Source organism: Eleginops maclovinus, chromosome 2 (genome assembly GCF_036324505.1).
Source record: "Eleginops maclovinus isolate JMC-PN-2008 ecotype Puerto Natales chromosome 2, JC_Emac_rtc_rv5, whole genome shotgun sequence".
Classification (NCBI taxonomy): Eukaryota; Metazoa; Chordata; class Actinopteri; order Perciformes; family Eleginopidae; genus Eleginops; species Eleginops maclovinus.
This window is the reverse complement of record NC_086350.1, coordinates 26,496,538-26,510,322: the sequence shown is the minus strand read 5'-3', so window position 1 is coordinate 26,510,322 and position 13,785 is coordinate 26,496,538. Positions and strand designations below refer to the sequence as shown.

Here is a 13,785-nt window from a genome sequence, read left to right as displayed (position 1 = left end):
TTCTCGGGGTTCAAGCAACAGACCCAGAGAAAGTTACCTTCTGGTGCTTTGGCCTGCGCGCTCTCCTGTCTTTCTCTTTTATCTGAGCCTGCAGCTCTGCATTGTGAATCTGCAGCTCTGCATTGTGAGCCTGCAGCTCTGCATTGTGAATCTGCAGCTCTGCATTGTGCATCTGCAGCTCTGCATTGTGAGCCTGCAGCTCTGCATTGTGAGCCTGCAGCTCTGCATTGAGAGCCTGCAGCTCTGCATTGTGAATCTGCAGCTCTGCATTGTGAGCCTGCAGCTCTGCATTGTGAATCTGTTCCTGCAGTCATCTTAACCAATAGTAAACAGGCTTACTGAGTTACTATTCTACCTGCACAATTATTTCTCTGGTGTCGGAATGTCTCGCGATGTTTGTGATTTCTTAGAAACTAAACACCACATCATTTCAGGTTAAAATGTGTTGTAACGGCGTTACTGAGAATTGTAATGGGTATTATATTACCCACATTTCAGAAGTAATGCGTTATATTACTGGGTTACAGCAAAAAGTAATGCATTACTGTAACTCTGTTACTTTTGTAACGCGTTTCACCCAACACACTGGTGAACATAAATACTTTTCATGGGCAATTAAGGATTTAACACTGTATACTTCTGACAACTGGAGTTTGCATGGATTAGCAGCTATTTAACAATAGGTCATTAATATAAAGGCTTTTTGGGAAAATAAATCACAGTGCAGCGCTGCAAGTACAACAGGGAAGGGAAGGCTAATATTGCTCGATATATATTTAAACTCCACAGAAGATGTTATTATTTATAACAGCAATGCAATTCAGCTAACTGTCAACCAGCTGCGCACAGGAGCGGCAGGTTGCCTGATGTTGCTGATAGGTGCTAATAAAGTGGTGCAGGAACGAGTCCTATAACCCGGAAGTGAGTTAGCATTTTACCACTTCTGGTTCCCTCTTCTCAGAGTCAGTGGGATTTCTCCATAGGATTTTGGAAAATAGCTGGAAATAAGGTCTGGGATTGACACAAATTTAAGAGGCGGATCACGTTTTGTTCTACCACATTAAATACATCAGCAGTGACCCCCATCCTGGAGATTTTTTAAGAGTCAACTTGTCTGAAAAACGATGGTTGTTAACAAGTGGCTGAATAGGATTAGAGAAGCTGTCGAGGACGTTGTATGTCATTTCGCGGAACACGTAAACACTCCCGCTAAGTTTGTTTGCTCATCTTTGTAAGACGATATCAGACTGGTGATTGAAACAGTCATCACTCAGTGTGGTTAAAAGGAAAAGCTGTGTTAAAGGTCACCTATATTGCAAAATGCACTTTTTGCTGTCTTTTATACATAAATATGTGTCCCCGGTGTGTAAGGAGACTCACAAAGTGTCAGAAAATACAACCCTCTCTCTTTTCCTCCTTACCCACATCTCTAAAAATGGGGTACAAACGAGCTGACCCAGATTTGCTTCGGTTATGACGTCATATCGGAAAGGTTGGCTGGTTTTACATTGAACTCCTGGTAACATCCCGCCCACGTGACACGTCCCAACCTATCATCCCCCGTATACAGTAGTGAGCTGAAACCCCTCCGCAGCACCTCTGTGTCTGTGTGTTCAGCAGGATGTCTGCAGGAGGGACTTAGAGTTGTTGTAAATATAATACATATAATGTCTCTGTTCTAGTGGTAAACACTGAGAAGAGTTTCAGAAATAATGCTTGATGTGGTTTGGAACACAATATGGGGTTTAATCACGGCAGCGTTTAGCTGAGTTTCTCCGTTAGAAACTTCTCTCTTCAGAGTAGAGATGGACGAGTCCTGACTCATCCGGATCATTAACCCGGATCCTAATAATGACCCGGGAGTCACGAGTCTCCCCTCTCCATTAACCCGAATCCTTTGAGTCCTACACCTGGTGACGTACAAATTAAAACTATAAATTGCGTCATTCACTACGCTCCCTATAACATGTAAAACCACATTACAACATATCCCTGTCCATCTGCCTAGCCTTTAGCAAGTAGCTACCAGAGCAGAAGGTCCATAGTTTATCATAAATAAGGACTCGAATCTGCTTGCCACCACAAGTCATCGTTTGGCTCAGGGTAAGCGGATCACACTTCCTGCAGACTCGTCAGACTCAGAGCCGTAACCGTAGCAGATCCAGAGATCCACACTGAAACTTCCTTTAGAGCCGGAAACAGTGGATTCGCGGGATCCGTGGATCCAGAACAGTAGCCTAAGAGTGAGTCGCAGAACTTCACAGACACAGATTTGGTGAGCGGACTGAATGAGTGGATTATTCCACACAGCTCGAAACAGCAAACTGGTCAGACGGACCTGTCATGGTTTTCAGTGAGTGTCAGCTCTGTGTATGATAACATAGATGCATACTGTGCCCAGATAATTTGACGATTTCACCCAGTCAAGTGTGAGAACCCAAATAATAATAAACAAGCAATAAACAAGCATTAATACAGAAAAACAAAAAGAATTTATTTGAAGTTGGAGACTGGCCTCCTGTTTCCGCGGTAGGATTTCGACGCTCTTGATGATGCCGACTCAAATGACTCACAGGACTCATACGATCCGGATCTCTTCAATGACTCAGAAGACCTTGAGTCCGTAAAAAGATCCGGATTTGCTATCTCTACTTCAAAGGAGAGATCATGATGCTCCAAGGGGCGTGGCCAGCAGCAGGTCAGCTCAAATTTAAAGCAACAGTCACAGAATCAGCACTTTCGAAAATGGGGTTGAAACAGAGGGATAGCGGACATGCTAAGATCAATGATCTGTTTTGGTATTTTGAGCAGAACACCTCAGAGACATGTTTTTTTAATATATATTTGAGACCTATAATATATGCCATAAAAGAGCTTAATAGGAGACCTTTAAAACCGTGGCGTCATTAGGCCTATTTTAGGGGGGCTTCAGCCTATAGTGAAAGGTAGAGAGTCAGGGTCAGTGCGTCGTTATCCAATCCATTCCACTTGTTCATAGAGCACGCCCACATCACTGAAATCCAGTCCACCTTTTCTCGTCTCTGCATCTGGGTACCCGCAGCATGTGTGTACCGGAGCGGAGCACACAGAACCGACTAGAGCAGCATTAGCAGAAGAACGTGAACAAGAATGGATATAGGACATTTTTTCAAGAGAGTAAGTATTGATCACTGCTGTTGGTGACAATAAGTTAGCCCCAGCCCCCCAGCTAACAACAGAAAGTCCCATGTAATTAATGAACGAAATGCTCCCTGCTTGAGCAAAGATTTTGCAGTGTAGATGCAGGGCTACTAAAAGGCATCCAGGCATGCAGTCCGAAATCTGAGAACTTCTTGAGTGAATCACACTTGAATGAACTTGCAAAACACTACAGCATTGACCTGAAAACAGAGGAGGTTCTGGTGGACAGAAACTTTCTTGCCCGGAAAACAGAGGCTGGATGTTCACCCAAAGATATGTTGACTGTGCACAACCTCCTTGATTCAGACATGTTTCCCTCCCTGAAGGCAACCATCCAAGTTGCTTTAACAGTGCCTGTAAGCAGCTGCTCGTGTGAAAGGTCCTTTAGTGTACTGCGCCGGCTGCACTCCTGGCTACGCCAAACAATGGGTCAGAAAAGACTTCGCAGTCTTGCAGTCATGTCAAATGAAAAAGACGCACTTCAGCACCTAAATCACAACAGAGTGATAGAGGCCTTTGCTACCCTTAAAACAGACGACATTCTTTGATGCTTCCACCCACCAAGTAACTGCCAATTGTAGGCATGTTATTTTAAATGTACTTAGTGAGAACACAGTGCTCTTTTTTTTGCATAGTTTTGGATAATACATGTGGGCTGTTAATGAATAAGAAGCATTGGTTAAATAGGGCACTGTAACTTTGTGATGGTTCTTTTTTTGTTGTTGTTAATGCTGTGAACATACAGTACTTCCTGTGTTTGTTGTTGTACTGTATTAAAGATGTAATGGTGGCCCGAAACATTTACACAGTAAAGGATCTGTTAAATCTGTCCAAAAAGTGTAAGGCAATTTCTCAGTTTTTGTTAGCTGTTTGTGAAATTAAACGTTCGCTCACATCCTGTGCATCTCCTGGGGGCTTAGCCCCCCCTGTCCTTAAAACCTAGTGACGCCCCTGCTTTAAAATATGCAAGCATGCAAAAGTCAGTAGGAAGGATCTTAAGTTGGCGTGACGTTGAAGTCGTGCGACCCTGCTGTAGTCCTCTATAGTTCCTTTATAGCATAACGTTAGCATTTGGCTACCGGCGATTAGATTTATGATTTGAAAATGATAAAAGTAGGGTAGAAATGTGGAGATTATCCGGCTGAACCAAACGTGCATGTATCAAACAGGTTCGTTTTCCACAGATCTTATTTTTTACAATATTCCAAAAGTCTATGGAGAAATCACATTGCTTTTTAGTCAAGGGAACCCATGCAGCTTACTTCCAGGTTGGCCTACAGAAATACGTCATCCCTGCACCACTGTATTACTTTTGACATAAAAACTGCTAACTAGGCTAAAGAAATGCATGACTCAACAACGCTAGGCTAATATGCTACTGTTACATAATTGAAATGCAGGTTACTCATTGTTTAGCATTTTGGAACTGCTGTGATATACAATGCCAGACTTGATCTGAAAATAAATTACCATCGTACACAACTTTGCAATGTTAAGCATAGGCACCACACACAGTCTTACTCAATACTGTAGCCGTTAGCTCAAACAATGCTAAGGCAGCCTTCAGCTGTTACTGTGGAAACATACAAAACTCTGTAGCCCGAGGCACGGAGCAGAAGTTCAGAAGTACACGATGAGCTGGAAGCTGTAACTGACAGTTTAGATGCAGGTCGTCAGGCGTCTGAACCGGCGCTGTTTGGTCTGCGTAGCGTTAGCCAGGGGCTGTCACTGCGCAATATGGACTTTCAGCTCCCTCCAAAGATGTTCTATTGGGTTCAGGTCCTGAGACTGGCTAGGCCACTCCAGGACCTTGTGAGACGCTTCTTACGGAGCCACTCCTTAGTTGCCCTGGCTGTGTGATTTGGGTCGTTGTCATGCTGGAAGACCCAGCCACGAAAGAGGGAGCGAGAGGGGGTGGGATCCGGAAAGGACCACGGGTCGGGAATCGAACCCGGGTTGCCGTCGTACGGTGCAGGTGCCCCAGCCAGTTGCCACACGACCGGGGCCACAAAACGTACACTTTAAGCTGTTTTTTGTAGCCCATGATGGAAAGGAGCAGGGAGAAGGTCTTATTTTACAGATTGTCTGTCAATCACAGCTGCTTACAACCAATACTTACAGTAACATGGAACCCAATCTAAAGTCAACACAACGCTCTACCGTCAGAGAAACAGGTTATCTGACATCTTCATACGGTCTAATTATTCTTTCTTTATACATTTCTTAAGCCTGAAAATCTTTGGTAAAGAATTCTACAGTTTAACAACAGAGATACACATCTGATCTAAAGTGCAAACTGATGCTTAAAGCTACATTTCCTTCTACGTTGCTCATCCTCTGAAGTTTAAACTAACATATTTTCTGGTAGTATTCTTTTTTTTATGTTTAGGAACCATTCATGTTCACATTAGTATAGATACCAACAATTAAGGAAGGGATAGCCTTTTCTAGCCCCCCCCCCACCCCGCGCGCGCTGCAGGAGAGCCCTTTGGCTTTTAGATGCTCATTAACTGAATCATGTTGGACACCGTTGGGAATGGAGACATTCAAAATCTGTACACTATGTTCTCTCACACACACACATATCCTCAGACCCACCTCAGCCTCCGAGTCCTTCAGTTTCTGCTTCTTCTCCTTGACCTTCATGTCAAAGACTTGCTCCATTTCTGCCTCCATCTTCTTCATCTTCATCACGTGTTCCCTGCGCTCCTCCTCCATCTGGGCCAGGGGACTCCTGTAGATCAGACAGGGGTCAAATCTTTTTCTTAAGTAAAGCAGTGACAACAAGCTGCCATTGTGGTTCCTCCTCCACATGTGAAGGAACGTGTTCCCCATCATTAAAATGAGGATGGATTTAATGAAGATCTTAGGCGTACTTAGTGAGCTGTCCCTTGGTCTTGGTAGTGTCCACTCCATTGCAGGTGACAGCAGCCAGTTTCTTACTGCGGTAGTTTTCATAATGGAAATTGTTGGTGACGTCCTTGAGGTCCTGCATATGGGTCCTACAGAAGGAGAGAAAATAAATTAATCGGCAAGTCTGCAGGAGGCTGGGGAGAAAATAGAAAGAGAACTCCAGAAGAAATATTCATTTTGTTTATAAGGGAACCAAATTCTGGGACAATATATTGCAATTACTGAACACAGCAGCAGGATCAGCAGAGAGAACAACTGGTTTCTATTAATGAAATATACAGCTCAGGAAAAATTCAGAGCCCACAACAATTTCTATCTAAATCTTTATCTCTACATGTATGGCAGCCATTCCAGTGTCTGTTGAATTCCAAAACAGAGAAATGTTGTCAGTAGTTTATAAAATACAATACAATAAAATAAAATCAAAATAATTTAACTCACAGACATATCTATAGATAGTAATTTATTATAGATTAATTAGAAAATGGCAGCCAAGCTGTCCTCCCTGCTGGACAACGTGTCCCACCCCCTCCAGGAAACCCTGTCGGCACTGTGCGGCTCCTTCAGTGTATAACCATCATGGCCCCAGTATACCCCCACACATATAACAACACAGACTATAACCCCCGTCTTTGTTTTTTTTTTTGCTGTAACAAATGCAAATTTCCCCTCTGTGATACCAATAAAGGTATTCTGATGGGTCCCATAAAAACACTTTTCCTATAGACTCGGACAGAGATGTCTGTAAACCGGCCTATCATCAGCCAGAACAACTGAAAATACCTCATTTGGTCCCAAAAGTAGTAAAATGTGCCAATAGCTGAATCCATACATACAGTGGTATGCAAAAGTTTGGGCACCCCTCTGAGATTTCATGACAATTTGCTTTTCCTTTATAATAGAAGATCACAGCAACAACATTTGTTTTCCTACAAAGATGTAGACGTTTTAGTGTTTTGCAGACCAAAATTCTTAGGGTAGCATTACATAGTTTTATTATAATAAAATAAAATGCAAAAAATGGGATGTGCAAAAGTTTGGGCACCCTTATAAATAGCATTCATTTCAACACCTGTACGGATTTATAGCTGACAGGTTGCTGCACAAAATTGCTTTGATTAGCTCATTAGACCTTCAATTACAAAGACAGGTGGAACCAATCATGAAAAAGGCTATTTAACATAGGTAATAGCTGGCTGTGCCTGGCCTAGGTTCTTTCTTAGGGAGTGGCAAGATGGGGACCTCAAAACAACTCTCCACTGACCTGAAAGCTAAGATAATCCAACATTATAAATTAGGAGAAGGGTACAAAAAATTATCTGACAGGTTTAAACTGTCTGTCTCCACAGTCAGAAACGTAGTTGTGAAATGGAAGGCCACAGGAACAGTCCGTGTGAAGGAAAGATGTGGTAGGCCGACAAAAATAGGGGAAAGGCACAGGCGAAGGATGGTGAAAATGGTCACAGAGAAGCCACAGACCACCTCCAGAGAACTACAACAACATCTGGCTGCTGATGGTGTAGTTGTTCACCGTTCCACAATCCAGCGTACTTTGCACCAGGAAGAGCTCATTGGAAGGGTGATGTGCAAAAAGCCTTTCCTGAGTGTTAATCACAAGAAGAGTCGCATGAGGTATGCAAAAGCACATCTGGACAAGCCAGAAGCATTTTGGAACAAAATACTGTGGTCAGATGAGACCAAGATTGAGTTATTTGGTCATAACATGAACAGGTATGCATGGCGAAAAAAACACACTGCATTCAATGAAAAGAACTTGTTGCCCACTGTAAAATTTGGTGGAGGATCTATCATGTTATGGGGCTGTGTGGCTAGCACAGGTACTGGAAAACTTGTTAAAGTTGAGGGCCACATGAATTCCTTACAGTACCAGGAGATTCTTGACAAGAATGTTCTAGAGTCAGTCACAAAGCTGAAGCTACGCCGGGGTTGGATTTTTCAGCAGGACAATGATCCTAAGCACCGATCAAAATCCACCAAGGAATTCATGCAGAAGCACAGGTACAATGTTCTGGAATGGCCATCCCAGTCCCCAGACCTTAACATCATTGAAAATGTATGGATTTATTTGAAGAAGGCTGTCCATGCACGGAGGCCAAGAAACCTGACTGAACTGGAGACGTTTTGTGTGGAAGAATGGGCCAAAATACCACCTGCCAGGCTTAAGGGACTTGTCTGTGGCTACAGGAGGCGTCTACAGGCCGTTATTGCAGCAAAAGGAGGCAATACTAAATATTAATGGAATTATTTCTTAGGGGTGCCCAAATTTATGCACATGCCTATTTTTGTTTGAATGCACATAAACATGTTTCTGTTTGACCAATAAAAGTTATTTCACTACTGAGATGTTTCTGTTACCATAAGGTATAACATATGTTAAAATGAAGTTGCTGCTTCAAAAGCTCAGCAAGTGACAAACTGATGCAGTGGTTTTCCTAAGGGGTGCCCAAACTTTTGCATACCACTGTATATTCTCTCTATTCATTTGACTGAGGGAGTACATAAATCCCCACAGACTGAAAGCTGGATTTGAAGCAGGAATGTGAATCAGAAACTCACCGGATCAGCATGTTGCGCAGCACGGTGAAGTCACAGTGTTCCCCGTTCTCCACTGAAGCACACAGGGAGGGGGGGACAAAGAGGGATGGAGAGAGACACAGATATAACAATCAGTATACATGAAACCTCCTGCAGACATAATGAGAATAATTATTATCTGGTCTCAAGGTGCTAAATAACTGCAATGAACTCTGGGTACATAACCAGACTAACTGTGTAAACAACTGTCATCTTCTGGAGTCCCTGGTTAGGTTATATAGTCAAAGCATAAACTATATATATTGTTTTTGGTGTGTAAAATCAACAACGGTTGTTTGTGTTATTGACATAATAAATGAAATTAATTGTACTTCAAATATGTTAAGAATATATACAGAAATATGAGCGTCAAGTTAAACTTCATGATATGAATCTCTATGGAGAAACCAAGACACACACACACACACACACACACACACACACACACACACACACACACACACACACACACACACACACACACACACACACACACACACACACACACACACACACACACACACACACACACACACACACACACACACACAGTTAACTCATCCATCAGTTATAAGGAGGAGGTATTAAGAGAAGTGACAGTAAAGAAGGTATCGTACAGTATGAGTTATCGTACAGCAATAAGAGCAAAGAGACGTCAGGCCATGATCACACAGGACTTTAAAAACCAGGTGATCCGGAGAGGAGGCTGATACTAATGTTTGAGCCTTCAGTCTGGCTGGGGAAGACTGCCCTCTAGCGGTACGTTCACACTAGACCCATAGCAACATTTTATTTTATGCATTTATATCGCGTTTCGTCAGACATGGTCGAAAAATAACCACTCTTGCGGGTTTGTTAAGTCCAAGATACATCTTGAAACAAACTGCTGTTGTGTCTGGAGTCATAATCACTGACACACACACACAGCTCAGGGTATTTCCCAAGTGATATAAAAGTAGAAAGTACTCTCATCTAAATGTACTTAAAGTAGCGACAGTAAAAGTAGTCATTGTTTGATTGGTCCATTTCAGAATAATATCTCTGATATGTTTTATAATTATTGATCATTAAAGTATTCTCAGAGCTGGTAAAGGTGCAGCTAGTTTGAATGGCTTTGTATACTGCAGGGTAGCTGCTGAATTTACTCCAGGTGAACTAAAATCTGATTTAAGGGCTGATTATATTTACCATCATTAATCCAGATCTGTAACTAAAGGGATTAAATACATGTAGTGGAGTAAAAGTACACCATTTACCTCTGAATTGTAGTGGGGTAGAAGTACAAAGTAGCAAAACGTGGAAATACTCAAGTACAGTACCTCCAAAGTGTACAGTCCTCAGTTACTTTACACCACTGGTTGGCTCATCAGCATCAGAGAGCCTCTAGACATTACTCAGTAAAGTCATTCAGAGAGGAAAAAGCCTCCTATCTGATCACAGCCTTTCCCTGTTGGACGCCACATAGTCAGGACACACAAGAGTTGCTGGTCAGACAACAGTCAAAAGAACTGGTCTCATTTCAACATGGTACAGTTAGATGATTGTGAGTTTTCCTCTTAACAACAAAGACATGGTTACAAGGTCAGATGTGATTTTGGAAAAGATAAACTGCTGCTGAGGATGTGTGTGGTGGATCGAGCCTCCTCTTCATCAAACACGCTGCTTCTGATTGGTTAGCCTCCAGCCTGCTGGCAGTCAGTCATCATCAGGGATTCAGGAGGACACCTTACCATTGATGAAACTTATGTTGTCCCGCCCCTTGGCCTCCCAAGCCAGCCATTGACCTTCTGTCTCTTCTACAGGAGGAAGCTCTGACGGAGGGGGAGGGGGACGGTTTTTCAGTTACTGTCTGCGGGGGCTAAATCTGGGTCTGGAGCAGCTGGGTTTATTATGGCTCAGACCTGGCCTGGTTGGAGCCCAGAATGGACCTAGCTTTGGCTCAGATTCAGCCCAGATTTGGCCCGGATCAACACCATAACCTGCATGTGTCCAAACTGACTGACTAAGTAGGGCTTGTAGAGGATGGTGGTTGGAGGGGAGGGGGGGTGTGTTATCTCAGGATCTACGCATGACCAGCCAGGGGTGCAAGTCTCAATGAGAAAATAAGTGAAGGAGCTAAGTGGGGTCTAAGGTCATAGGGAAAAAAGTCTTTAAATTACAGCTTATTTGTTGATGGATGGCAGAAAATACCTGACGCACACACAAATCATTTGAGGTTTTATTTGTCAATCTTGGACTTTTTTCTGAGTCCATCAGGTGTTTTGAGCCTGAGCGCTGGCTCTATTAGCAGTATGTGTTTAGGCCATGATGATGAACTGCACTTGTTTAATTAATCAAGAGCACACACCTGTTTCAGCAACTTTCTATATTGAATGTCTCACATGAAGATATGCTAATGAGTGAGAATTCATGAAAAACACTTGTTACCTTGATGATTTAAATGAGCCGTTACATGCCCCTATAGCAAAACGCTACCAGCACTATATGCTCTATAATGAATCTTTAAGCAATGCGTTATGACGGTGGATCCCAGTCCTTGGTCCAGTGATACAGCAAGGCCTGTACAGTCCTCAGCCTGCACCAACATGTGGTGAAGCAGGGCCGAGATCAAACAGTGTGCCATTATACCATAGGAGCAAAGAAGGGACCCACATCAGCGTTAGAGAGTATTGCAGCTTCAGCACCAAACAGCCTCTAGTTTTCTCCATGACTATTCAGCATCAGACCTGGGGCGACAAGCGTGTTTGTGAAGGCTTTGAACCTGCTGAGAACACCAGGCAGATTGTGTGATCCAATGCACCTGGCAGGAGGAGTCAAGTTTATCACAAGCTTGGTCCTCAATCCCACCAGGAATAATAACTTTCAACTCCTAACTGGAGTTGATCACGGAGATCCGGGAACACAGTGACAAAAGAGATTCTGATGTCAGATTTTAAAAAACCCTCAGGTGAACAAAACATTAGAAAATAAAGACAAATAGTAAATCGTCCCAAAATGCAAGTGGATTATTAGCATCCATCCACATCAACCAGACGAGATAATCTGGATAATTGTTGGTTTGTTCACAACCTGCTCAGGGTTTGTTGTGATGTCACCATGTTCCCAAATATCAGTAATTACTATAGGGAGTAATTGATAGAAAATGTCAGTCAAAGCTATCCAAACAAGTTCCAGATTGTAATAGATTGGAGTTGTCTATTGAAAACATACAGTGAGGATGTGTTACAATCAGATCGAGTGATGGAAAACAAAGACAAATCATTCATGTGTCCCTCCTGTAGATTACAGGAAATCATGCCCCACACTAACACAACCACTATTATAACTAACAATAGGAAGAGTAGAGACTGTTTAAATATCTTGTTTGTGACCATTCTAGGTACTGAGGGAGACCCATTGCTTTTTGTCGAGGGAGCCTTTGTGATGCTAAATACGAGTCGCCCTACAAAACTAGTCATCACAGCACCACACGTAGCCTAGCTCATATATGTGTAAGGCCCTTAAATTATGCCAAATGATTTAAGGACGGCCTTGTAGAGTTAAAGCCACCAAGCGTCCTGCTGTTCAGTGAATGGTCGTTTATTGGGACTATATTATACCAAACTGGCAGAATCTCAGCTGTTGTGTAAAGCCTTAGTATCATCCTATTAAAAATGAACCCCTTAACATCTGCTCCTTCAGTTATCGTTGAAATATTCAATGATTTACTATTAATAGTTGCCACTAGCCTAAAGCTAGCTTGAGAGGCTACTTCAGCAAAGAGTGCTGGGGCTAACATTCTAAAGAGAACACATGAAGAGTTTTGATGTCTATGTTTTCTTTTTAAATATAATATTCGGTATATCCAGGTATCCAAATGTTTCCAAATACGATGCGTTTTTGGTTCTTCCGCCCAGGTCTGATTAGAGCATTGGTTTGACCATCAGCCTAATGATGAGACAGCACAGCAACAGAAAAAGTGGAGGGAAAGGAGGGGGGAGTTTATGGTACACTGAGGAGGCGGAGGAGGAGGAGGAGGGAGAAAATGAGGCTGAAATAAAGAGAAAGATGGTTTGGTTTACCAAAAATGCCCTCTGTCAGTCATGGAAAAGAATAGACAGAAAAAAAAAGAGAGAAAGAACGAATGAAAAAGTGAAGGACTGATCAGCGGTCAACCACAGAGCAACTCCTCCACTCAGATACACAGCACAGAGGAAACTCAACACAGTCAGAGCAACAGCACTTCATCAGAGCTGGCAGTGACACCGTCAACATATCCCATAATGCACTACGTGAAACCTACGTTCTTTTGAGGGTGAAGACCCATAATACCAAAGCTCCATATTTGTTTGTGTAGTGTAGAGTGAAGAAAAGTGGGTGTAAGGCAACTTCAGACCTGGCTATAGGAACATGTTTCACTCATTTATTCACCAAATCTGAAAACATGGAGTAAACTGTCTCATCAAATGTTGAGGGTCTTTTTTTACCTTGGGAATCACAAACATATAATCAAATAAAACACAATTGTCGATGAATCTTAGGGCTGATTTTTAAAAGTCAAGTTTGCAATGTTTCGTTGTCACTGCTAATCTCAAGAACTGAAAAATCAACAACATGCCAGCCATTGAGAAATGATCCTCAAAAACCATGCTGGTATCTTCCACCGAGGCTCAAAGTGTCAAAAGGCAATCCAATCTACAGAATAGGAAACTCATTTTTAACTCTATGCCACCATAACACAGCTAACTATGTGTGATGTGTACAAAGCTGTACCACTCAACAGTTGTCTTAACGTTCGTTTGACTTACAAATTCAACAATAACGTTTTTATTTCTCGCTAAAATAAATATCTATCTCAAGACTAATCCAATGAAGCTCTCTATGACTCTATTAGCTGGTAGTAAATACAGGGGGCATTGTAGAACACATGCACTGTGTCCCTCACTCAGATAGCATGCTTCATTCTTCATGATCGAGATAATCCTGTTATATCTGGACTTTTTAAACACAGAAAATGTGTAAAGCCAATTTGCTTCCCTCTTACACTCTCATTTGTCACTGTCTGACCCAGGCACGGACAATGAGGGAAACCAAAGAAAAAACACAATCATTTCCAGA

At 42.5% G+C, this 13,785-nt stretch overlaps 1 protein-coding gene across 2 annotated transcripts in view; it reads right to left on the bottom strand.

Annotated features, from left to right (window-relative positions):
* The window catches only part of LOC134877727 (septin-7-like), a 64,394-nt gene that overhangs the window by 4,497 nt on the left and 46,112 nt on the right, over positions 1 to 13,785 (bottom strand). For both annotated transcript variants that reach the window (XM_063903342.1, XM_063903351.1), the window contains exons 9-11: positions 8,671 to 8,722; positions 6,057 to 6,182; positions 5,779 to 5,914 (exon numbers count right to left, since the gene is read on the bottom strand). In XM_063903342.1, coding sequence (XP_063759412.1) covers positions 5,779 to 5,914; positions 6,057 to 6,182; positions 8,671 to 8,722 — 314 coding nt within the window. The remainder of the gene's footprint in view (positions 1 to 5,778; positions 5,915 to 6,056; positions 6,183 to 8,670; positions 8,723 to 13,785) is intronic.